The sequence below is a fragment of the Calliphora vicina genome, chromosome 4 (genome assembly GCF_958450345.1).
Source record: "Calliphora vicina chromosome 4, idCalVici1.1, whole genome shotgun sequence".
Taxonomy (NCBI): Eukaryota; Metazoa; Arthropoda; class Insecta; order Diptera; family Calliphoridae; genus Calliphora; species Calliphora vicina.
Window position 1 is genome coordinate 57,494,010 of NC_088783.1, and position 24,570 is coordinate 57,518,579.

A 24,570-nucleotide genomic window follows, 5' to 3' on the forward strand; every position below is an offset into this window, starting at 1 on the left:
GACTATAGTCTTTACTATAGTCTGGACTATAGTCTTTACTATAGTCTGGACTATAGTCTTTACTATAGTCTGGACTATAGTCTTTACTATAGTCTGGACTATAGTCTTTACTATAGTCTGGACTATAGTCTTTACTATAGTCTGGACTATAGTCTTTACTATAGTCTGGACTATAGTCTTTACTATAGTCTGGACTATAGTCTTTACTATAGTCTGGACTATAGTCTTTACTATAGTCTTTACTTGGTTACAGTGGTTACGCTTTTTTGAGCAAATATTTGCCATGTGTGACCCTACCTAAAGGAATGTATGCCTTGCATTACCAACTATCAATATTATGTGCAGTAAGCCAGCTTTTGGTATTCAAAAGCAGATGGAGCATAATATACATAACAAAGTAATAGAGCAAAAGTGGTGTAAGTTACCCCTAAGTAAATAGTTTGGGGTTACACCACTTTTGATCTAATAGCATCATAGTCTGCTTTTACACAGGCCAAGTTTTTTTGCCGCAAGTCTGAGTTTATAGGAGAGAGAAGCAAAAATAAAGAAGAGTGGTACACAATTGCTTGTACTGGCAAGTCTCTTCTTTAATTTAATAGCATAGTTTCTTTATTAACAATCTAAAATTGGAAAATGGTTGTGGCTGAGCTTGGACTTATTTGTAAAAAAAACCATACTGCTCGTAGGTATACAATTTGCGAAAGATTTGAGAAAGAAATAGAGCACAGAGGGGTTAGTCCCTAGTTCTATTCGAAAGTAAATCTTTTCGAATTACAATGTATTAGCACACATTTTCGGTAAACGCTCTGTTCTCTTTTCGGACGAATCCAAATACAACAAGGCGACTATTGTCAGAATTTTGCTTCAATTGCAAGAGTTAATATAGCATCAACCGAAAGGGCCTTTCTTTACATGCTCTTCGTTTAGCTTCTATAGCAATTTATACCAATGTATAGTCAGAATTTTGCTTCAATTGAGATGAGTTGATTCGGTGATTTCGAACTTGAGCCCTGATAGAAAATCTGAACTAATTCTCGCATTCGTATACGTGCGAATATTTGGGTACGTTCGTAAATGCAGTAAATTTGTGCATCACTGCCGCAGTTATGCCAAGTTTTGTTGCTGATGCGTGATCAGCTGTTAAAGATGCTTTGCTACTGCGCAACAATTGCACAGAATTTTCTTTTTCGAACTCTGCAAAATTTTCGGCGTATTTATTCCTTTGTTATTTCAAAGTCCGGCTTAATTTTTGACAGCACCTTTCCCCACAAGACCGACTTTTTATCTTTCTTCCTGGAACTTTGATTCCATGTCCAACCTGGTTCTTATTATTAATTTTTGAATATTAAACGTAAAATCTTCCTCGGAGCTACAATCCATTTTTCCACAATAGGTATAAAATTTTCATTTATTTTAGTTTTTTCAACAAAATATTCTAAAACGCGCACTATTGCAACATTTGCGGCAGCACTGCAAATTGTTTGCAACTTAAAGCTCCTGAGTGTTACAGAGAATTTACAACTCAAGTTTAAAAGTGAAATAACACTACTTCATAATAGACGATTGTTTTGTCACTCACTGTATATAGCTATTTCACATCAAATGTGTAAACAATTTTAATCGTATCAAAATTTATCACTCATCCCTCCTTGCATGGAGGTACATATTTCATAAATATTCTTCAACATTCTTTTCTCAAAAAACAACACAAAAATGCATCGAAACAAATTTTGTAAACAGTCCGTCAGTATCGCGTGCTATTTGTATTTTGATGTTATTATGTATTTGTTGTTGTTGTTAGTGTTGTTGCTACTGTGGTTTTTTCTGCTGTTTGTTGTTCCTAAAATAACGGCATTTACGACTTCTTTAATGTGGAAAAAAAACAATTAAAATGTCATGCAAAATATTTAATAATCATACCTACATACATACGTACACACACGTAAACAAACAAACAAATGTAGAAATGTATGCACAACAGCAACAACAACAAAGTCCAGTCAATTACAATTCATTCATGGAAAGACAACTAAAGCAACAACAACAAAACTAAATACCAATCGATACGTAATAATAATAAAAACGGCAGCCAGCATGGCGCATTAAAAGTGCAAAAAAACGAGTGTTTAAAAAAAATTTTACGCCAAACGCAAATTAGATAGATAATATTTGCATAATAATAAAATCTATAAAAAAGGAAAATAAAAAAACTAAACAAAGTAGGTACCTAGGTTAAATTAGAAAACAAATAGGTACCTATTAAAATTTATTTTAAATTTAAAGTTTTTTAATTTTAATAAACCCTTATTTATTTTTTTGTATAAACCAAAAAAATTAATTGCTTTGAATTTCGGCAACGTAGCCTTAAAATTTTTATACAATATTGAGCCTGTATGTTTTTTTATATATATTTTTTTAATTTTATTGTCTATGTAATTGAAAAACCGGTTTTAATACTCTCTAATTTAAACACACATTTTCACACACAAACACAGAAAGGGACACATTTGTTTCTCTAAAATTTAGTGTATATAAAAATGTATGTTCTCCTCTAAAATATGCTCTCTCCCTGTGAAAAAACACCCCAAAATAAACTTGAAAATACTCTCATATTTATATGTTTAATAAGAGAGAGAGTAGTAAGCAGCACATATTTTTTAAGGGGAATTTGATATTTACTTTTTACTATATAAAACAATATATACAAAGTAATTTAATTATGTAAATAAATAATAAAAAAAAAAAAATAAGAAAAACTCTTGGCTCTCTTGGGCTCTCGCTGGTTCTCATCCGTACTCTGGGATTGTTTTGGAAAAAAGGGCTGCATAGCAGCAAGGAAAAAATCAATTCTTTTTTGGTAACAAGTTTTTTTTTCTTTTGTGGAAACTTTTCCATGATTATAATGGGTGCTTAGTTTAATTCTAGATGAATTTAATTCAATCTCGAAAACCTTTTGAGATAATATTTATGCATTTATGTATGTTTATTTTATTTGCATAAATAAACCAAAGAACACAGCCAAACCTAGTTAAATAGGTGAAACAAAAAGTCGAACTTCCGACTTTTTTTTAAATTTTGAATAGGCGAAAAGTCAACATTTTCCGAACTTTTCAACTTATATTATTTTACTTTAACTAATATATGGTTGCTAGATTTATTGATAGAAAAAAAACCCATTTTATAAAATTTTTATAACAAAAAATCTACTTTTTCGAGGTAACGTAATCGATTGTTCGACATTTTTCTGACCAAATTTTCGAATTTTTTTAAGCAAAAACTGACAGGTGTCACGATTAAAAAATAACTGTGGCAATATTATGTAATTTTATAATAATATGTAATTTTGGCCTTGAAGGCTTTGTATTACTTGAATGAATAAAATAAATAAATAAAAAAAAAAAATAAAAATATTTTAATTCCACTGTAAATTAAAATAAAAAATAAATTTGTTTCTACTTTTTTTGAGGTAACACAATTGATATTTTTCTGTCCAAAAAGTCAATTTTGACTTTTTTTCTGCAAAAACTGGCAGACATTAAATAAATTCCCAAAATAACTGTGGCAATACTGTAACTCAATTTGGTAAATATGGCAACAAACTCACCAACTAAATTAACTATGGCAATATTGTTGCCAGAGTTTCATTCATGTCTACATGAATTTGTCAGGCAAAACACCCGTTATATTTTCCTTTGCGTTCATTTTGTATTTGACACTAGACATTCTTGTTGTAGTTGTTTGTTGTTGTATAATATAATACCCCTTTATTTCAAAGGACATATTATTTGTTTAGCTGTATATTTTCTTTTTAGCATACAGGATTTTTATTGTATTGTTGTTGTTATTTTTGTATGCTGAAATTCTAAAAAGACCTAAACTTATATCGTTGAATATGCCGTCGTCATTTAATGTTAGCTTGAGGTACAATAATATGTTGATGATATTCAACAGGTAGACGAGAAATACTTTTTATGTTTTATACAGTTTTTTGATGGGCTTTTCTATGTGTTTGGGGTTAGTTAAAACATTATTATATTCAAACTGTAGTCGTCATATATTGTGAAGTTCTATTACATACCTATTTAGTTGACATTTCTAACAGTTGTAATTTTTGTATTCAATTATATGTAGTTAGTTGTGTGTGTTTGTGTGTTAGATAAATTAAGACCGACTTTGTGTTATCGTTGAGAAATTCAATTTCCTTTCAACAGTATTCATTTGGCAGTTGCTGAGTTTAGATGAAATAAAATTCATGTTATTGAAAACAAGATTTAACTTCACGGAAAATTATATAAATGAAATATGTATACCTATTAAAAGATTAATAAAATTAAAAATATGTTTTGCCGTTATCTTAGTCTAGGTTTGCCAACACATGCGGGTGTTGCCAACCTTTGTTAGCTTCAAGTTTTAACCCTATGTCTATACTTGAAAAATTTTTGTCATGATAAACTTCAAAATCAGTTATATTCTCCAATTATTGGTGTTATTGCATGGTTATAATAAAATTGTTAGTGCTTCAGTTTATAAACATTATTAAATGTTATCATAAATATTTGTCTAGTATAGACACGTGTAAAAACAAGAGCTGCAAGTCTAAAAAGCTAAAAATGATAAAGTAAAGAGCAACTTAGTCATAATTGAAATAATAAAATGAAAAGTTCTAAAGTGTTTATTTTAACTTGAGTAGTAAATAAGTTTTTTTTTAATAAATTATTTCATTGGCTTAGTGTGCAAAAGTGTCAAGTCCACTTTTAATGTAAATTGAGATTTTAATGAAAAACTTGAATTTTACATGTAGGATTCCTAATTTTTCAAGCGTATTCCATTCCCGGGAATTATTAAAAAAAATCAAAATTCCAAAGGCCCTAAAAGACCTAGGAAGATAAATTTCCTGTTTTAAATAAACATTATTATGTTAAGTCACACAGAGAAATTCGGTTGGTTTGCGATAACTGACCGAATTTTTTTTATATGACCGAATTTTTCTGTTGCTGACATTTTTTAGTTATTTTATTTCTTCTGTATAAATTGATTTTCTGTTGATAATATCGACTTTAAGAAGAAAACTTATAAAAACAAACCCAAATTTTTAATTTTTTTGTTAAGGAAATACTGAATCCTTTAAAAATGTATTAGAAAGCTTTAATATCTACTTTATAACATATAAATAACATGGTTCTATAGTCGTAAAATAATAAAAATTTAGTTTGAATAAAATTTGCAAAATCTTAAGAGAGTAGTTTAAAAATCCAACAACATCCATACGATCACGAAGAACAGGCTTGTCTGTCAAATTTTTTTGAAGAAAATAAACATTCTGACCCAAACACGGAGAATGCTCTATAATTATAGGGCACTGCTACACGTTCAATATATATTGTGATATTTGGATCGCGATCCATTGTATTGGATCACGCAAAATTAGGTTATTCTGCGATTTGGATCGGATCTATCAATACATACTACATGTTACACGTTCAATAAATATCGCGATACAGAAATTGATTAAAAATTTTAGAAAACTAAAAAATTACAATCAAATATCAATTCCATTTTGAAAACTGAAAGTGGTTTCATTCCGAAGAAGCAAAATACGGAATTAATTCCATTTTCGATCGGAATGAAATTCTGTGACAGGCCTGTATGTCCTTAATTTTGAAAACATGTCCATCATTTACTACTTAAAGCATTTGAAAAAGGTATTAAAGAATGATATATAATTACAAAAATATTGTTTTATTATAGGTTTTATTATTCCACTAGGGAACAATAAACCGCTTAATGGCATCACTTTTACAAGAGGGGATCAGAAACTTATAAAGTTGGCATCACCGCATTAAGAGAGCGCTTAATTTATACTCTTTTCTGTGAGAGAAAGATGTTTACTAAGCATTGTTGCCACATGAAAACAATAAACTTCTGTGTGCGTAAATAAACGACAAAAACAAAGCTTTAAATATTTAATGTGGTACCTAAATATTTGTGTGTGATAGATATTAAACAATAAGCGCTATTTTCCCGCCAATATTTGCTATTATTTAACTACAGTTAAATAAATTATGTACGTGCTGAAATGATTTTAAGAAATAGCTTAAAATCGTTAAACTGCTGGATTTTTTTAATTAAAGAGATAAAGAAATTAATAAAATGCTAATATTTCTTACATCTACAAAAATAAAATTTTTAAATGTACACATCATAAAATGCATGAATTGTATAAACATTTTAATATTATTTTCTAAAAATAACTATAAAGCATTATATTTTTCTATTTTTATTTAGCTGTAATCTATTATTAACTAAAATTGTACAATGCACAAAATAAAACAACAAAAAAAAGCCCGCCAATTTTGTTTCTGTGTATAATTGCTTGTTTATAAACATGTTTTCCTATTGTCCATAATACAAACACACAAAAACAAACGGCAACACTGTATTTATTACAACAATAAAAAAAACTCGTATTGGAATTCTCTTTTAACAACAAAAAAAAACTCTTTTTCTCCCATTATTACTGTGAGAGTTCAGTTTCTCTACTCTCGCTCTCTAGCTCATTTTTTCATCATATATAAAATGGTGGCAAATTAGTATTGCAAAAAAAATGCTTATTACTTCGGGAGACTTCGTTATTTTGTTGTTGCTATAGAGACCAAGCAGACGACTCTTGCTTATTCACATATTTTTATATGTATTTTTTTTTGTGAGAAATCAATATTTCACAAAAAGTTGTGTGGTTTTTTTTGTTAGTTAAATGAAAGCAAAAAAAATTCCAATCAGTTAAATGGGAAAAAGTATTTAGGAAAAAAAATCTGCATGTGTTTGTTTTGTTTACATATCATTATAACAAACAAAAAAAATTCTATTAAATTATGAATTAAAGAAAACCAAGCACATGTTTTATATTTTTATATGCAATTTAGTTCCAAGTGGAAGTCTCTTATTGTTGTTTTTGTTTTATTTGTAGCTTTTAGTCAAGAGAGTAGATAGATAGATGTATGGTGTTTTTGTGCTGTGTATATCAGTAAACAGATGTGTGTGTGTGTATGTAGTAGGTGATTTTGGTTGTTGGTTTTTTTGCATTGCGTCGTAAAAAAATAATATGAAAAAAAAAACAAATGCAATCGCTTACATACATATACATTAAGAGATTACGCAATTTATAGTGTTTATTTGTATTATTTTTAGTTAAATGTTTTTAATTTTCCTATCTAGTTCTTATTTAAATTTTTTATACCTATGAATCACTTTAGTTTTTCTTTTCGAGTTGCCAATCAATTATTGGAATCCATTTTTTTGTCTACCTCATCATTGCAGGGTGTAGACAATGTGGCGTTTTTTCGTAGGTTTATTATTATTATTCATCTTATTTGCTTTGTTTTGATTAATTTTGTTTTAATTAAGTTTAATTGTGTGTTTTAATTATTTTTTCTTAATGAAATTTTACGTTTTGTCATTAATAAAAAATACACAAAAAGAAATAATTGTAGTATTTTGTTGGCAATTTGGGTCTATATTGCGTCACTTTTTGTGTTTTTTTTTAATTGTAACGTAGTTTTTTTTTTGTTTATTTTTTTCTTTGTTATATACCTACAAGTGAAAACTTCTTTATATAATATAAAATATTGCGCATTACAAGCTGTATAGATATAGAGATTTAAGTTTTGTTTGTTTTCTTTTTGTAAAAATCAAAAATTTTTACAATTTTCTAATTTTTGTATTTAATTCAGAACATAACGCTTTTAAAGGGTTAAAGACGTACTTAAAAACTAATGTTGTTTGGTTGTTTTATATAATATTGGAAATTGATTTCTTTGTTGTCATATATTGAGTTTTTTTTATAAATTATGCAATTTAAATTCGACTTTGTAAAAATCCCAATTAAAGTAACAAAATTGTAACCCACAAAAAATTAAATATGCAGTTTAATTTTTATTTTCAAACAATTAAGAGATCCAGACTGAGTAAAAAATTGTTGGTAAAAACAAATTCTTACTGAAAAAATATTTCCGATTTTAACCCATTGTCGATTCTAATTTTTGAGGTCATATACTCCAGATATAGACATACCTAGGTAAAAAATCGAGGTATTGGCGGTTTTTTGTTGGACTATAGCGGATATATTTGATAGGAACAAGAAGAAAACAGCCGAAATATGTTGGATTATTATCCACCTTGAGATCAATGTTGGATCATTCTCCATCTTGTTATCATTCTGAGATCTGCACAAATAAGAACTTCGTTTCCACGAGAAAATGCTCTTCAGAGGACATTTGTAAAGGTATTCAATAGATAAAATATCGTTTTTTTATTTTCTTTAAGTAAAATCCTTACACTAACTCTAGAATAATTCGATCTAAACATTCATTTTATATGAGCAAGGTGAAGTAACCGATATCAGAATGATCTTGTGATCATTGTGATATTTGTAAGCAGTGAGGATTATTTTCTGTTCTTGTGATTTTTCTGCGATATAAACTGATAAGAACTTCATTTCATGGAGAAGATGTTGTTCAGAGAACATGTGTATGCAATGAAAGTCCTGGGAGCCACATTTTCTGGTTGTGCGGAGGCAGGACTGTAGAATGAGAATATCGAAGGACTTCGATAAATTATCATGTTTTCTGTTTCTTGTCTGTTTATGTAATCTTTCTGAGGTCTAAACCGATAAGACCTTTGATTCTTCGAGAAGATGCTGTAAACGGATAGGATATATCCAGGTTATGATCTCTGTTTAGTTTTTTACATGTGACTATTAAGAGATCTGAACCGATAAGACCTTTGTTTCCTTGAAAGGTGCTGTTTTTTAAATAATGACTGGCCAGAGATCAACATTTTCAGATTGAACGGCAAGCAGAACCGTAGAATGAGAATATCGAAGAGTTTAGTTAAATCCAAGACAGTTTTTCACATGCTTTCTGTTTGTAAAAGCCTTGCGTGTAAAATGTTAAGAACAATAAAGCTATGAATTCTTCAATTTTAAGACAATTAAAACAAAAAAGTCATCGGACTCTTGACCAGTAATCACAATAATCAAGTATCTACACTAGGTTTGCTAACAAACCGTTTTTCTTAAAAAATTATTATACCTACTATCAATAAAATTTTCCAATTATAAACCTATCAGATTTCATTCATAAATTCTATTAGTGCATTTTGGCATGCGTTGCCAACTTATATACAAATCTTCTAATCACACTAATTAGTGTCACATTTAAACACACCAAATATGTCAAATAAAACCAAAACAAACAGAAATTAAAAAAAGTACCGTTAAGTATTCCAATAACAATAAAAACAATTATATGTACACAGTGTATGTACCTGTTATTATATTCGTACAATTGAAATTGGGATTACATTAAAATTACTTTGCCGTGGTAATTAAAATAAGTATATTAACCACAAACAACGATTTTTTTCTTTTTGAAGACAACAACAAAAAAATCAATATGCGAATATTATAGTTGAGCTTACCTGTATCTGATGAAAATGTTCCATGTCGTGTTAGTATGTTTGTATATGTAAGAGTTTGTGGTTGTTGTTGTTGATTTTTATATTGGCCTCATATACGACTCTTGTTCGTTCTTCCTTGATGCTTCCGAAATGTTGTTTAATGTCAACTCCCAAAATAATGATACGCTTCCAAATGATGATGATGCTGCTCGGATGGTCGGTTGATTTTTCTTCTTGTTAGTGTTGCTTTAATGCTTTTTAAAGGTCTAGGTTGGTTGTTTAATTAATGGCTGTAGAGATAGGTTTCTCTGTGTCTAACACCAATTGTTGTTTAATTTCTTTAAAATAACAAATAATACTTTTGAGTACTTTAATTTTATTTTTTTTTTTATATTATTCACTTTTAATTAAAAATAATTTGTTTATTATTTTATGCGCTTTTTATTTTGTATATTAAGCTTCCAATAAGTTTTTTTTATTTTATACACTATAATTAACGCAGAGAGAAAAGACGAATATATTAAACTTAAATTCACACAAAAACAAAATATTACCGAAGAGAAAATAACAACACACACAAAACTTCAAAATAGCAAAATAAATAAAAAAAAATAAAACACCGTTATCATAATTGCACACAAACAATAGAATAATTCATTATTATTACATGTGACTCTTCTTCTTGTTGTTGCTGTTGTTGTTGACGTAGTAATTCTATTGCGCTTTAGGAGACACTCTTATTAGATCATAGTTTTTATTATTATTATTGTCATTATTAAAATTACATAGAAGGGGTTAGGCTGGAAATAATAATAATAATAAATCCTCTCCAATATTCTCCAAATCAAATGGTCTACAACAAAATTGTTTCAAATAATGAAACAAACAAAACTAGAAAAAATGTGAAGAAGAATCAGTGGTGTGAATATTTATTTGCCGTTTTTTATACGTTTTATGTATGTTGTTGTTGTCTTCTTATCGTTTTCGTCGTCGTCAACGACGTCGTTGTTGTTGTTTTTTGTTAGCTTGCCTTTAACTTGCGAAAAAAACACTGAAAATGTTTTTGTTGTTTTCTTCTTTTTTTTCTGTAGGTATGCTTCTTCTTGTTGTTTTCTGTTCTGTTTTTTTTTTTTGTTTTACTTGACTCACTATACTGTGCTGTATATTATAATGCTGCCGTAGCTGGTATATTAACAAAACACACTGTGTTGTACGTACCAACAACGAATGCTATGGCAATTGCCTTTACAAATGCTATTGAATTGAGTTTCTTTAGCTTGCTTGCCTTAAAAAAAGAACTTCATATGTATATTAAATAAAGAGTGCAGGGAAAGAGCATAAAAACCGCGAGTCAACTCTCGTAAACAAATGCTCTCTCTCCGCTTTGTGTATGTAAACGGGAATAGTTTAATGTTTTGTACAGTTGCTATCTCGCTGGCACTGCTGTGTGTTAAATGGCATCTGTCTTTCTCTAACCTTATATACGTCAGTATTTTTCCAATTAAATAGATGTGTATAACATTTGCAAATCATTGTGGAGCAGTGTTGCCCATTTCATATTTATACTAGTAAAGTGGGGTTATTGTTAGTAGCTTCCATTAGAGGTTTTAATTCGGAATATAGTCAATATATAAAGAACTGTTTATTTTTTGCGACTCATTTCCACAGAAAGTCAATTGTTCTACAGATTTACTTCATAAAATCCTACTAATTTCTATTAAAATTGTTTATATTGTTTTGCCATAAGTTAAAGTTAAATTTTATTGAGCCTAACTTTAACATACATAATTAAAATCATTTCGATAATTTTAAAATTATATATAGTAGAACATGTTATATATTATTGATAGCATTTGTTTTGAAAATCATCATGAGCGATAAGGCGCATTTTTAATAAGCAATCTCTTTGTTTATGGGGCACTAAAAATCCGCGTGAATACGTATTTTTTGGAGGACGTCATCGGCAATACGGTTACTGGCGAACACCTTCATACTGTCAGAATTGAATGAGCAGGGCTTGTTGAACATGTGGTTTCAACAAGTCGGTACACATACAGCAGCAGACATATTTTCCAATTAACAGAAAAAATTGCAAAGGTCCAAATAAAGATTTCCACCACTCAGAAGTTACTCAAAAACAAAATTGTTTAATTTTGCGCCACCTTGTATATATTGCTTATATCTGAGTTACAGAAGACTTACCCCCTGTCTATACCTGATAAATTTTTATCATGATAAACGTCAAAATGGTTGTCAATATAAAAAATTATATTGACAACCATAGTCTCCATCTATTAGTATAATTGCTTCGTTATGACAAAATTGTTAGTGCTTTTGCTCAGACAACTTTTTCTTGACAACAAATGTCATTAATTGTTATGATAAATATTTGTCAAGTAGGTATAGACAGGGGGTTAGAAACCTTGCCTTCTCTTGAAATTTTGAACGTTCTTTTGGTATATTTGTAAACATAAGCTATCATACTGAATGTATGATAGCTGCTGAATTTTGCTACATTAAAACTGAAACTGGATATAACATACTTTCTAATGCATGGTATTTATTCAATATTTTTTTCATTTGAAAGCTCATTGATTGCATTCAAAAGTTTAATTAAATGCCCGTCCTGCTCGTTGATGCAGGTGTGGCAGCTTAGAAAATGTTGTTCATTACTGCCAGCAAAGTTGAGACTGGAATTGCAGCTATTGCTAGAACTGATTGTTTTAGTTCAGTTTTTAGTTCATCCTCATTCGCCGGTTGCGATTTGTATACTTCCTGTTTACAATAACCCCACAAGAAAATGTCCGGTGGAGTTAGGTCAGGCCACCTGGGGACCAATAATTCCCATTTAATGCCGATTTTGTTCCTATTTCATGTTTCTCCTCTAACAAAATGGAGATTTTATTAAAGTTTACCCACCTGATTAGTTCAAAATTATTATATTGCTCACAATATATCCCATTTCCTTAGTATTACAGTTATTTTTCCAACAAAATGGCGATTTTATTTTGAATATTATTGATTTGAATTTATATTTTGTGACACGACAACCCTAAAAATATTCTCTCCTCTTTCGTACAAATGGCGCATTGTATAATGAAGCGTCTATTGTATATGAAAAACAAAAATAAAAAAAAAAAAAATCTCAAACTAAATCCAAAAAATATGTATAGTATATATAACTACAACAATATTCTCACGCAATATTTTTGCACTTTCATGTTTTTACTATTCATTATTGGGAAAAATGTTTTGTAGAGAAAGTGTATGTGGTAATATTATAAAAACGCAAAACTCATATCACAGACATTAACCAAACTCTGAATACAAAAAAATAAATAACACACAGCTAAAAAGATTTCATTTTCTGTAAATTTAGATTTTTCACTTAAATTCAAAAATGCTACGCTACGAGCAAGTTCATTTTTTACACGGATTAATTTTCAATTAAACTACACACCTTGTTACATACCTATAGAGAATATTAATTAAATTACTACATGAGTTTTTCACATGTCAATAAAAAGGTAAACAAGAATGTATTTACAAAATTTGGAAGAAAAAAAAATCGAAATCGGTACTTCAGTTTTCCATTGTATGGCAATATTCAATATTTTGAATAACGGTACTACTGATACACTGCAAAAATATTATAAGCTATTAGAGTTCCCCAAACAATAGGTAAGAAAATGAAAATTTGGTGCGGTTTTTTATCAGTTTAATTTCAGATGGCAAAATTTATAAGAAATTGATGAAGCAGCAGCAGTCAGTACTAAAGTGAAATTTTAATAAAATGTTTTGTGAAATATCTAAAAATTATGGTTATAAGAAATAAATAAATTTTTAATAAAAAAAAACAGTGTTTTTTATGTATTTTATTTTATTTCTTTCTCTTTTATTATTTTTCCCAAAATATTTTTTATAAAATATTTTTTTACCCTATTACTATAGCACAAAGTGTTTAAAATATGTTTTCTGTCCAGTGTATTTTGGTTTAAATCTTAGTTTTTAAAATTAAGTTATATTTATTATGTAGTACATTTTGTAAGAATAACAAATATTTGCAAAAAGCCTATTTTCGTATATTTTTTTTCCAAATTATTGTCCGTATGTTTTAATAATCTAAATTCATGTTTTTCTTATAGAAACCGTACATTTTCTTTTAAATGTATGACTGTACTTTACGCGCCTTTTTTCTGTGTGTGTGTTTTGTTGTTGTTAACCCAAAAGAGACAAGAAAAACATTTGTATTTTTTTATGTATCTCTGGTTTCTCTGCAATTGTTGTTGCTTTTATTTTATAGTTGGTCCTCTACATTGTATACAACATAATAGTTGTTTTTTTTTTGTTCTCTTATTTACTTTTAGCAACTAACCGGCTGTGCCTTTCTCTTTTTTTTGATGTGGAAAATAATATACATAGCGTTTTTTTTGTTATTATTATTTTGTGTAGTCATGTTTTTAAAATACATATGTAGTAAAGGCTTGTACTGAAAATTTGCAAATATTTTATGGAAATTCTATAAAATTTGATTAGGTTCGAATTAGTACACCTTTTACAGACATTTATGATATATGTATGTATATAGCCTTTAGCTTATGAGGTTGTGTGAATTTTACCACTTTACATTTTAGCTAAAAATTGTTTCGTTAATATTTGCTTTTTAAAAAATATTAACAAAACAGGCACATTATGTTGCAAACATTTTAAAAACTTAAAAAAAGGCAATTTCGAGTCCTCCCGAATCCACAAAAATTTACTAGAGCGCCCTCTGGCGGCACTCAAAAATAAAATAAACCTCCATGTCCATGATTATGACATATAGAGGTCAAATAAATCTCTAATTACTATGTCAAAGTTGAGGTTCATGTGCAATTATTAATGAGTAGTTTTAAGCAATTACACAAAATTTGTCTAAGTGTGTTAATAAGTTCACTAGAGCTGCATATAAAAATGCATAAGTTGGCAACTCGTTCTAAATAAAAATAGGGGAAATGTAGGCAGCGTTACCGTTGTGTAAATTAAAAAAGCCGTACAAAGGAGAAATTTTCCGATAAAAATAAAAATTCTTTTTATTTATACAAGAAATCGTCTTGTCTATTAACTATATAGATTATAAATGGGCAGCATACACAATTTTATATATTTTTGGTTTATTAAAGCTATGTATACATGGTTGTCAGATCTTACAACGTTGTCAGAAAAATGTTCAGTAGATGGTTAACAACCACATAAGTTCACCATTTTCTGACGTTTTAAGATCTAACAACCGTGTATTATTTGCTTAATACAAAGAATTCCATTATAATTAGCGGTTATTTACAATATAAACAGATTCTTGTTTAAAATATTGCTGTAACATAACTTACCCCCATTATCACAAACACTTGTTATGTGTAAACTTATAAATTAAAATAATTTTTGTATGAAAACTGTCATTTTAACTTTAGGTTCAAATTTCATAATGTCAATTTTCCATATCTGCATTTTAAAATTACTAGTGTTGGCAACTCTAAATGGTGTCTCCACACGCAATAAACTTGGAAATAATGATATACTAAACTGTCAAATTCTATTGTGAACACATGGTAGTTCACGTGTGGAGCTCAGAAACAGTTATTTGCACATATATTGCGATAAGAATAAGAAATTACAAAAACAAATTTCATGAATATGTATTCTACCCCAATATTATTGCTTCATTATTAAAAAATTTAGCTCAGACAACTTTGTCTTGACAACAGACGTCATTAAATGTCATGAGAAATATTTGTCAAATATAGACAGGCGATTATTCTTCGTGTTGACGAGAAATTAGTGCTGTTCTGCGGTTTTTGTTTACAAACAGTTGGCAACACTCTTTTTTTAGCATATGGTTTTTTTTTTACAAAACTTCTGGCAACATTAATACCGGCTCGTTTGTATTCATTAAAAATATGTTAAAATCTGAAATTTGTAGTAATCCTACCATTTTATCAACGTAAACATGATATTTAAACCGATATATATATGCTATTTCTTCTTTGAAGTGAACTTTTAAAGCTGTATAGTGTGGCGTTTCAATGGTGGTAGCTTGCAAGCAGTTGGTATCACTATTTTTAGCATGTTTTTTTTTTAATAAAAAACATCTGGCAACACTTATAACTGCCCTATTTGCATTCTCAAGAAACAGTCGCCATTTTCATTCATTCATTCGGGAACAGTCGTATTGGAAACAACAATCTCCGGTTTTTGTTCGTTACAAGAATAATAGAAAGAAAAAGTTAATTTAAAAAAAGAATTAAAACAAAAAAATATTTAACATGAATCGCAGACGTGCTCCAAATAGTAATCAAAAAGCTTTTGTTGCTGGTGGTGTTCTTGTAAGTATTAAAAGATTCTTATAAAAAAAGAAAATAATTTCACCAGATTTGTTATTAGGAATATAGTATGTACATATGAATGTATATTATGAATCAATTAATCAAGAGCTTAGTCATTCTTAGTAAAATATTATTATACATACTAATTCTATTTATTTTTTTTGTTATTTTTTTTTCTTAATAAATAAAATTAATGTTTTAATTTTTATTTCTTTTTATAATTTTACAGCGAAAAAGTCAGTATTATGGTTGAAAGAAAAAAAATCAATAAACCAAATTCTTAGACTTTTTTGCAATAATCTTTAGAAGCGCTACTATTTTCTTATGTGTATACTAGTTTTTATAACTTAAGAGAGTTGAGGTTTGTGTTAATTCTCTTTGTTTTCACCCCCTCACAAACGCATACATACTTTGCTCTCTTATGAGTTATATCAACTTGGCGATTTTTTTTTCGTGTGAGTTTCGTTGTGAAATATGAGCCAGATATTAGCGCTTTTGAACGATTATTGGAAATCGTTCTATGTGAACTTTTGCTTAAATTATCAGTTTTGTGTCCTATAGTTATGTACATTTTATTTTGCTCATTACTCAAACGACAAAGAAAACCAATTCTTCTTAAAGAAGAAACTACATGAAGTTTTTAAATCATTTTGTTTAAATATAAAACTGTTTCAACATAGACATTTTACAAGGATCAGGTGATTATTTTATTTCATTTAGATCGTATTATATTGAAATAAAATAATTACTTGAGGCTTCAGTCACACTGTGTTGTAATACAAAAAGAAATTGTATTTTCTACATGCAGTTTTAATACTTAAACAAAATGGTTTAAAAAATCAAGTGTAAAAAACAAAATGTGGGAAATTCTCCAAAGTTGTTGGCGTTGATGGTGTAGATTTGACACCCCCTAAAAATATTGGTGGTGGCTTTTTACAAAATCGTCCACCCTTAACCAACTCTTTACAGTTTTCATCCACTATAAACAAGCATTTTTCAAACTCTTAATTTGTGGGAAATTTTAAACAAATTTTGAGTTTTTTTTTTTGTTAAATGTTTGTTTATCTTTGTTTAAATTTATTGTTTATAAATGAAACAAAACGATATATGTAGATATGTTTGGGTTTTTAGCTGCAGAAAATGTTCATAGCTATTCCTAAACTATAGTTTCAGTAGTAATATAAAAAATATACCTACATAAAATCAGAAAAACCAAACTAACCTGATGTGTGGCACAAAAATAAATGAAATAAACATGTTGGTGTTGAAGTCTTGCGTACAGGATAAATACCGCCATTATTTGGGTTATTGGTAATATTTTTTATGTAAACGTTAGTATGTATTTTGTAAGTTTAAGTTATCTACTATAATTCAATACAGTAATTTGTTTTCTTGTTTAAATTTTGTAATAATTGTATAAGATTGCATTAATTTATTTTTACATTTAATTATAATTTATTAAAAATTAATTTAGGATCCAAGTACCCCTGTTAAAAAGGCTGCTGCACCACAGCCCGTTGCCACACCAAAGCAAGCGGCATCTCCAGTGCCACAAAAAACACAAACAAATGTTGTACCACCATTGGAACCACCACCAGAGAATCCCTTCAGAGAAAGTTCCCTGACTCTTGATACCTCCGATCTTGTGGATGAAAATGGCAAAGTTAAATTCAAGAAAATCTTCATGACCCGCAAGAAGGCTTCCGGTAGGTTTTATTTACGTTTTGTTTAATGTTTCAGTAATAGTGGGTGGGTGAGTGCGCAAATCACCTACAAACTTTTGCAACAGTAAACTAAATGATGCATTGATTTCAGCAATATGCATTAAAAGCAAATATTTTTTTCGATCGCTAAACTTTAGTTATGTTTGTTATACACAAACATTTCTATAGAAATTCTTGTTATACACAATATTTTCTATAGAAAATCTTATTATACACAAAATTGTCTACAGAAAATTTTGTTATACACAAAATTATTCATAGAAAATCTTGTTATACACAAACATATTTATAGAAAATTGTGTATAACACAATTTCCATACTTTAATTTCTCTTGAAATTACTTTAATCTCATTGTCATTTTAATTACTCTCCGTAATACTCTGCATCTAATTAACAACTTGTGTTTTATTTTTTTTTTGTATATTTCCTCAGTTCGCACCAAGGAGAAGCGTATTAGACAAAATCGCCGCTTGCGTAAAACCATCATACCCAAGAATGGTTTGATGGCTCTCAATGAATTGAGGGGAGTCTCCATCAGCGAGTTCACAGTTAGTAGCAATCCTGGCGGTGGCTTTACCGCACTGGTAACTGTTAACAACAGCCAGTATGAGGGACGTGGCAACTCAAAGGCAGCATCTAAAAATAATGCCTGCGAAAAGGCTTTGCGAGATTATATTATTGCTAAATTGCGCGAGAATCCCCGTAATCAAAAGGGAGGCGGCAACAGCAGCTGCAATAATTCGGTGTGCAATGAACCCATGGACACTAGCGATGACAATACACAGAACTCAAATAATGAAGATGCTGACGATGTGCCCATGATTAATTTGGCTTCGTTTGCCATCTACAAACTGTTCTCGGATTGGGAAAGTGAGGGTTATGTTATACCGGAAATGCATCCAGTCATGGGTGGTAATGCAAGCGACAATGAAGGAGCGTCCGCTGCCAAGGAGCCCAAGAAGGCACCCATACGCAATGAATTGCCACCCAATTGGGAGGCTATGCATCCAGCATCGTTATTGTGTGTGATGCGTCCAGGTGTTACCTATGTCGATAAGGGTTCCAGTGGCGAGAAACCACATGTCTTGCAATCGTTGGGTGTCACCGTTGATGAGCAGGAATTCGTGGCCACAGGTCGCTCTAAGAAATTGGCCCGCCGCAATGTGGCCGCTTTAGCTTGTAATACTTTGTTCAATACCAATTTTGAGCTGGACATAACAGTTGAGTCTGCTGCACCCGCTAAGGAAGTGTAAAGCAACAACAGCTCCAGCATTGCAGCAGTAGTTCTAGTATTATACAAACAAAATTCATTGTATGACTTTAAAAAAAAAGAAAACATTGGAGAATTGGACAGTTTTTTTTTTAATTCAAATATTACATGAAACAAGACACAATTTTAAAATCTCCCCTCCCAACAAAAAAAAAACACAAAAACAACATAACACGTGTAGTAGTAGACATTAGTTTTACCCCCTTAGTCATAATTTATAAATGGTTTATAAAACAAAATTTACATACAAAATCTGTTTTATAAACCTTTGATAAAAACAAAAATTAATAAAAAATCTAAAAAAAAAATTTTGTTTTTCTTTTTAATTAAATTTATTCAAAAGCAAATTCTTAATTACACTAGACACCAGTGTTGTTGGAATTTATCATTTTTAGGCAAAAATACCGTTTGTGGACGTTCAAAAGCCAGAGCATACTGTTTAGATTTCTTGGTAATTTCCTGATCAAATATCTGTTGATGATGAAATAAAAAAAACAAGTTAAAATTTTGTTTAAAAAATAATTACAAGAAGCAAACTTACATCATCTTCTTTAACTTCCAAAACTGTTGATAAATCCCATTCTTTATTGGGCAATGGCTGTGCTATAAATCTGGCAGCTGTGGCCACTGAGGGTATGGCATGCTTTTGTAAGGCCACAACTTCCCAAAGAGAACTTTTGATAGCATTCGATTTTGTGGGTTCACGTTCTTCCATTATAAAGGGATCCTCGGCCACTAAAAGAATTGGATGAGAAATAAAAATTATTAATAAACGAAATATTTGATAACCACAAACTTAAAGAAATGTTATTAAAAAAATACTAGGAACAGTCATATATGGTAAAATCATATCAAAAGTTTTTCTGCGAAAAAATAAAAGGGTTTTTTTTGTATACTCTTCACCATGAGGGGTAAGGGTATAGAGACGACTAATATGGAATTTTTATTCATAATTGGGCTGGATCAGCCTCTATTTTGCCTTATCGGCAAGGGCTGTATTTTACCTTATCCGTTTATAATTTCTACATTTTTCAGAGACCGAAAATAAGGGGTCCTCTTTCATTTCAATGATAATTTCACAAACTTAACGATTTAAAAAACGTTTTTTATGTTATAACACTGAATGAGTGATTTAAAAGGTAACATTTTAGGTTAGTGGTTGAGAGAAACAGAAAAGAAAACAAGTAGGAGTGTTATATTCGGGTGTGCCGACCACTTCTTTTTGGTCTCGTAGTGGGATCAAAATATCAATCAATCAAAATAAATGTTCTAACACAAAAATTGTATGTCTTGACTTACAAAATATTTATTTTGATAGATATTCCACTCGCATCCCACTACGAGACCAAAAAGCTCTTAAGGGAATAGACCTAAGCTTTCTTTTGAGCAAAAAAAAAATTTTAAAAAACGCCCGCTTTGGAAAAAATGTTCGATTTTGAAAAAAAAAACCTGAAAAATTGCATGTTTTGAGTTACAAAACATTTATTTTGAAAGATATCCCACTAAGCCACCAATATGTCTGAAAGGAAAATATGCAAGCGTTATTTGGGCAAAAAAAGGGTCCATTTTGAAAAAAAAAAAAAAGTCAACAAAGTTTTTGATTTTGCAAAAACAGTCAAAAATTGCATGTTTTGAGTTACAAAACATTTTTTGATAGATATCAAACTCGCATCCCACTAAGCGACCAAATAGGTCTTCAAGGAAAATATCTAAGCTTTATTTTAAGAAAAAAAGGGTCCATTTTGAAAAAAAAGTTAAAAAAGTTTTTGATTTCGGAAAAAAATATTAAAATTGTTTTTAAATATTTTTTTTTCGAAAGATTGAAGAACTAGCTATCTAAACTATTTGGAACACATTTTGCTAAGAACAATAGGTAATAAGTTACATGGATGAGAAAAATCACATGTTTTGCCAAAATGTCAAATTTTGACCCCCTCTAACTAAGAGAGTTCTGGACCGATCTTGTTGAAAAATTGTGTCTGAATAAATGAATAAATAAATTACTATCCAATAGGTCTAACCTTGGTGTAAATTTCATCCCGATCGGAAGACATCGATTTTAAAAGTTGGTTCACTTGACGTGAAATCCCCCATAAGTTTGTCATTCCGTTTGTAATTTCCACAATATAATTTTCCGACTCTATAAAGTATTCTGGATCGTTATAGATAGCGGATTCGATTAAGCCATGTCCGTCTGTCTGTTGAAATCAATTTTATGAAGACCCCAGATATCTTCGGGATCCAAATCTTCCATAATTATGTCAGACATGCTTTCGAGAAGTTTCCTATTCAAAATCAGCAAAATCGGACCACAAATGGCTGAGGTATGAGGAAAAAAAGGACAACCTCGATTTTTGATATAGACAATATGGATATCTATATTTCAAAGACCTTTGCAACGACGTATATAAGACTATAGTAAGTTGGAAATACTATGGGTCAAAATCGGAAAATATATTTTTTAACCCGAATTTTTTTTTCACCAAAAATTTTTTTTAAATTTAAAAAATTTTAAATAATTAAAAAAAAAATTCAAAAATTAAATTTTGTTTACCTAAAAATATTTATAATTTGTATTTTGAATTTTTACTATTTTTATGGCCATTATTACAACTTGCCGTTATAGTTAAAGGTAACTTTAAGCAAAAAAACTAAAACAACACATTCAATATATTTGTAAAAAATTTATGTACATGCTGTTCAGATGTACATATTGATAGACTACAAAAATTACAAAATAAATCTATGCGTGCAATACTAAGATGTAATAGATACACAGATAAATAACATGTTAAGCACTCTTAAATGCCTTAATATAAAACGTTTAGAACTAAATACTCTAAATTTAATACAAAAAATGAAAATAGAAAAAGCACTAGAATATCTGAAAGAACAATTAATATACATATGTTGGTGAAATTCAACCCTATAACTTAAGGAATGCTCAAGACTTTCGACTACAACGTGCGGATAATAACAACACACAAAAATCACTTTTCTATAAAGGTTTAAAACTATACAATACGATGTCAAATAGTGTAAAAAACGAGACAAACAACACCCCCTCTTTAGAAGGAAAGCAGTTGAATTTATAAGAAATGTCAATATAAATTAGAGCTTAATCTTACTATGTAAAAATTTTGTTATACAAAAGTATTAAAAATACTACTAATAAAATACAAAAAAAAGGGAACCATTAAAGGTAATTTTAACTATAACGGCAAGTTGTAATAATGGACCTTAATCTAATGATCTTCATTCATTAGATTAAGGTGTTGTTTTAAAAAATAATATTATTTGAATTACCTTCTTGAGGCTGCTGGGCACATATTAATGACTTAAGACCGCTATGTCTTAGTATTAAATTGCCTATGAAATACAATATTATAATGGCATCTTGTGGTGGAGCGATTAAACTTAAACGCGCCAAACGTTTGACAAAGGCAGCCACTAAATTTTCGGGTAAATGTGTTGAACTCAGGAAAATGTCAGCCAAATAGAAAAGTCGTGCCTTGAATTTGGTATGAAATATTTCGGGTTCAAACATGCTGTAAAGTTTCTCATAAATATTTGGATAAGTAATGTTGTGTTTCTGTATAAGTGTGAAAACACCCTGAAGCGCCAAAAGGGATACGGCGCCACCTAAAAAGTAAAGACAATTATAAGTAAAAAATAGACAAAGTTGTTTTTGCTTGATACAACACTTACCACAATCTAATGAATCCATTAAAAAGTCTGTTAGCATAACGGGCTTCTCCAAATGTGTTAGTATACGTTCCAATAGCACAATTAACATTTGTTTGTGCACATTTTCTGGCACTTCAGTGTCTAGCCACACCATTAGATTGTTCCACACTTTATTTATACATTTACGAGTGCTAGTATAATCGAACAGCTCTGAGCCGGGTGCACTTTCTGCCAATGGACACAAGAGTTTATTTTGTTCTTGTAGATTTTCTGTGACCGGTAGAGAGTGTATGAGTTCGAGATAATTTAAGGCTAATGTTTCTTTCTTAAATGCGGGTTTTTTCACAAGGTTTGGCAAAGTGTGCCAACAATTTTGTACCACATCCAAATATTCGGCGTATTCTTTAAAACTTTGTATGGCAGCTGTTTGAGGGCGTTGTGCACTAATAAGTTTTTCCAAAATGCGACGTAACCGTAGACGAGGAAATTTAAGGGACTCCAAGGTGTTTAGAGGATGTTTACCCTCTGCTGCCATTAGTTTCATACATGATACTAAAGCTTGAGCAGATTCCTGAGGCTTTTCACAATCAATGGCGCTTAGCATGAGACACCAGGTTTCCTCATAACGTTCGGTTAACCAATTGCGATATTTAGTTTCGGCTTCCGAGGGATTTTCTTCCACATTGACATCTTTCTCATGTAATAAATCTCTCCTTCTTAAGAGTTCTATGAATACCACCTCTAAAGTTAACAGAGCCGGTGTTAGCGATTGTTTTTCCTTCAAGCCTTTCTATAAATTAAGTTATTGTTAGTAAAAGAATACGGAATTAAAGCTTAATGAAAACCTACCTCCAAATATTGTATGATATCCAGCAAATTGTTGGCCTTTGCTTTATTGTTTAAGAAATCGTTAGCTTTAGAACGGAGCTCTTTGGATATTTTGTTTTTCAAGGGATTAATATTTTTGTCAACACTAGCCATTATTAGTAAAAAATAATATTATAAATTTTATTAAACAAAAACACGTTTATAAATAAAGTTATTGCTTGCTGCTTAACAAAAATAAATTACAACAAAAATACCATGTGTGTGGTGAAAAGCAACAATAAAGTTGCCACATTTTAAGCAAATCTTGAAAATGCACAAAATGTAAGCTAAAAGTATTTTTTTAAGAATTATATTTATTATGTTTATGCGGTATTAAAAATAGTTATTTATTACCTTTTAAATATACGTTAATTTGCTATAAAATAAATTTTATATATACAATAAGATCTGAAAACTTTCTGGTATCTCTTTAAATAAAAATCATTAAAACAGAGTTGTTTATCAGTCGTGGTGAATTTTTATCAAAACAAATACCAGTCGACACATGTTGTTTGTGAAAATTTGTAAATATTAAAAAATTTAGTTTTTAAAAGGAAAATATTAAAAATATGAACGTGAGTTCGGAATATAAGCCTGTATTAACAAAAGCCGCTTTGGCATTGCAAAATAAACAAAAGGAATTTAAAGCTTTGGTGTTTGAAGAACCTAAAGGACCCATAACACCTCCGGAGGAGACCACTGCCAACAAATTTATAAAGAAGAAATCTTTTGGTAAAACAGAGCCGGAGGAAGACAATGAGTTTGATATTAAGAAAGCTCGTCATGAAGTCTTAAATTTCGCAATGAACAATCAGCGAGTTCAAAAAAATCAAAAGAAAATGCTAATTTACCAAATGGTTAAATTGGGTGCCAAACCACCAAAGAAGGCCTACAAAAACTATAAAGATTTATTAGATGAACGCAAAAGACTGAAAGACATAAGAGAGGAAAGAAAAAAGTTCCACCAGCTGGGTAAAAATCAAACGGGAGCTGCTTCGGTCAAGTGTCGCAGTAAAACAAAAATGGATAAACAAGCTAAGAAGAGGGCACCGGTGGCTGCTATAGATCAGCATTATGGTGTGGTTAAGCCTAAATTTAAAAAGAGGAAATAAGTTAATTAAGTTTTTCTAAATAAATGTTTATAAAAATAATAAAAGCAACTATTTATTTTTACATTTTCCAACACTAAACTAAATATATTCAC

At 29.8% G+C, this 24,570-nt stretch overlaps 5 protein-coding genes and 1 long non-coding RNA gene across 10 annotated transcripts in view; 4 read left to right on the forward strand and 2 right to left on the reverse strand.

Annotated features, from left to right (window-relative positions):
• Dsp1 (Dorsal switch protein 1) overlaps positions 1 to 10,717 on the reverse strand; it is a 75,853-nt gene extending 65,136 nt beyond the window's left edge. For 3 of the 4 annotated variants that reach the window (XM_065507816.1, XM_065507815.1, XM_065507813.1), the window contains exons 1-2: positions 10,487 to 10,717; positions 9,478 to 9,943 (exon numbers count right to left, since the gene is read on the reverse strand). In XM_065507816.1, the coding sequence (XP_065363888.1) occupies positions 9,478 to 9,501 (24 nt within the window). In that variant the 5' untranslated portion in view covers positions 9,502 to 9,943; positions 10,487 to 10,717. Of the gene's footprint in view, positions 1 to 9,477; positions 9,944 to 10,405 lie in introns of all 4 variants that reach the window. The other variant, XM_065507814.1, reaches the window with a different exon arrangement.
• Arfrp1 (ADP-ribosylation factor related protein 1) overlaps positions 1 to 24,570 on the forward strand; it is an 89,583-nt gene that overhangs the window by 20,582 nt on the left and 44,431 nt on the right. The gene's annotated exons all lie outside the window — the stretch shown is intronic.
• LOC135958989 (uncharacterized) lies at positions 12,640 to 13,313 on the forward strand. The gene is made up of 2 exons (XR_010576487.1): positions 12,640 to 13,137; positions 13,185 to 13,313. It is a non-coding gene; the product is annotated as an uncharacterized LOC135958989 (long non-coding RNA).
• Positions 15,683 to 19,111, forward strand: DIP1 (DISCO Interacting Protein 1). 2 transcript variants are annotated; one of them, XM_065510274.1, is made up of 3 exons: positions 15,683 to 15,818; positions 17,293 to 17,524; positions 17,975 to 19,111. In XM_065510274.1, exons 1-3 carry the CDS (start codon positions 15,759 to 15,761, stop codon positions 18,793 to 18,795), a joined length of 1,113 nt encoding a protein of 370 aa, XP_065366346.1. In that variant the 5' UTR covers positions 15,683 to 15,758; the 3' UTR covers positions 18,796 to 19,111. The 2 variants fall into 2 exon arrangements, with proteins under 2 accessions (XP_065366346.1, XP_065366347.1); XM_065510275.1 differs by lacking the exon at positions 15,683 to 15,818 and adding an exon at positions 16,911 to 17,164.
• Positions 19,121 to 23,544, reverse strand: LOC135959187 (nucleolar complex protein 4 homolog A). Its single transcript, XM_065510273.1, has 5 exons — positions 23,349 to 23,544; positions 22,521 to 23,289; positions 22,119 to 22,454; positions 19,354 to 19,547; positions 19,121 to 19,283 (listed from the first exon to the last, which is right to left on the reverse strand). The coding sequence occupies exons 1-5, from the start codon at positions 23,478 to 23,480 to the stop codon at positions 19,167 to 19,169; spliced, it is 1,548 nt and encodes a 515-aa protein (XP_065366345.1). The 5' UTR covers positions 23,481 to 23,544; the 3' UTR covers positions 19,121 to 19,166.
• LOC135956532 (uncharacterized protein C1orf131) lies at positions 23,890 to 24,522 on the forward strand. Its single transcript, XM_065507065.1, has one exon. It carries the CDS (start codon positions 23,936 to 23,938, stop codon positions 24,476 to 24,478), a length of 543 nt encoding a protein of 180 aa, XP_065363137.1. The 5' UTR covers positions 23,890 to 23,935; the 3' UTR covers positions 24,479 to 24,522.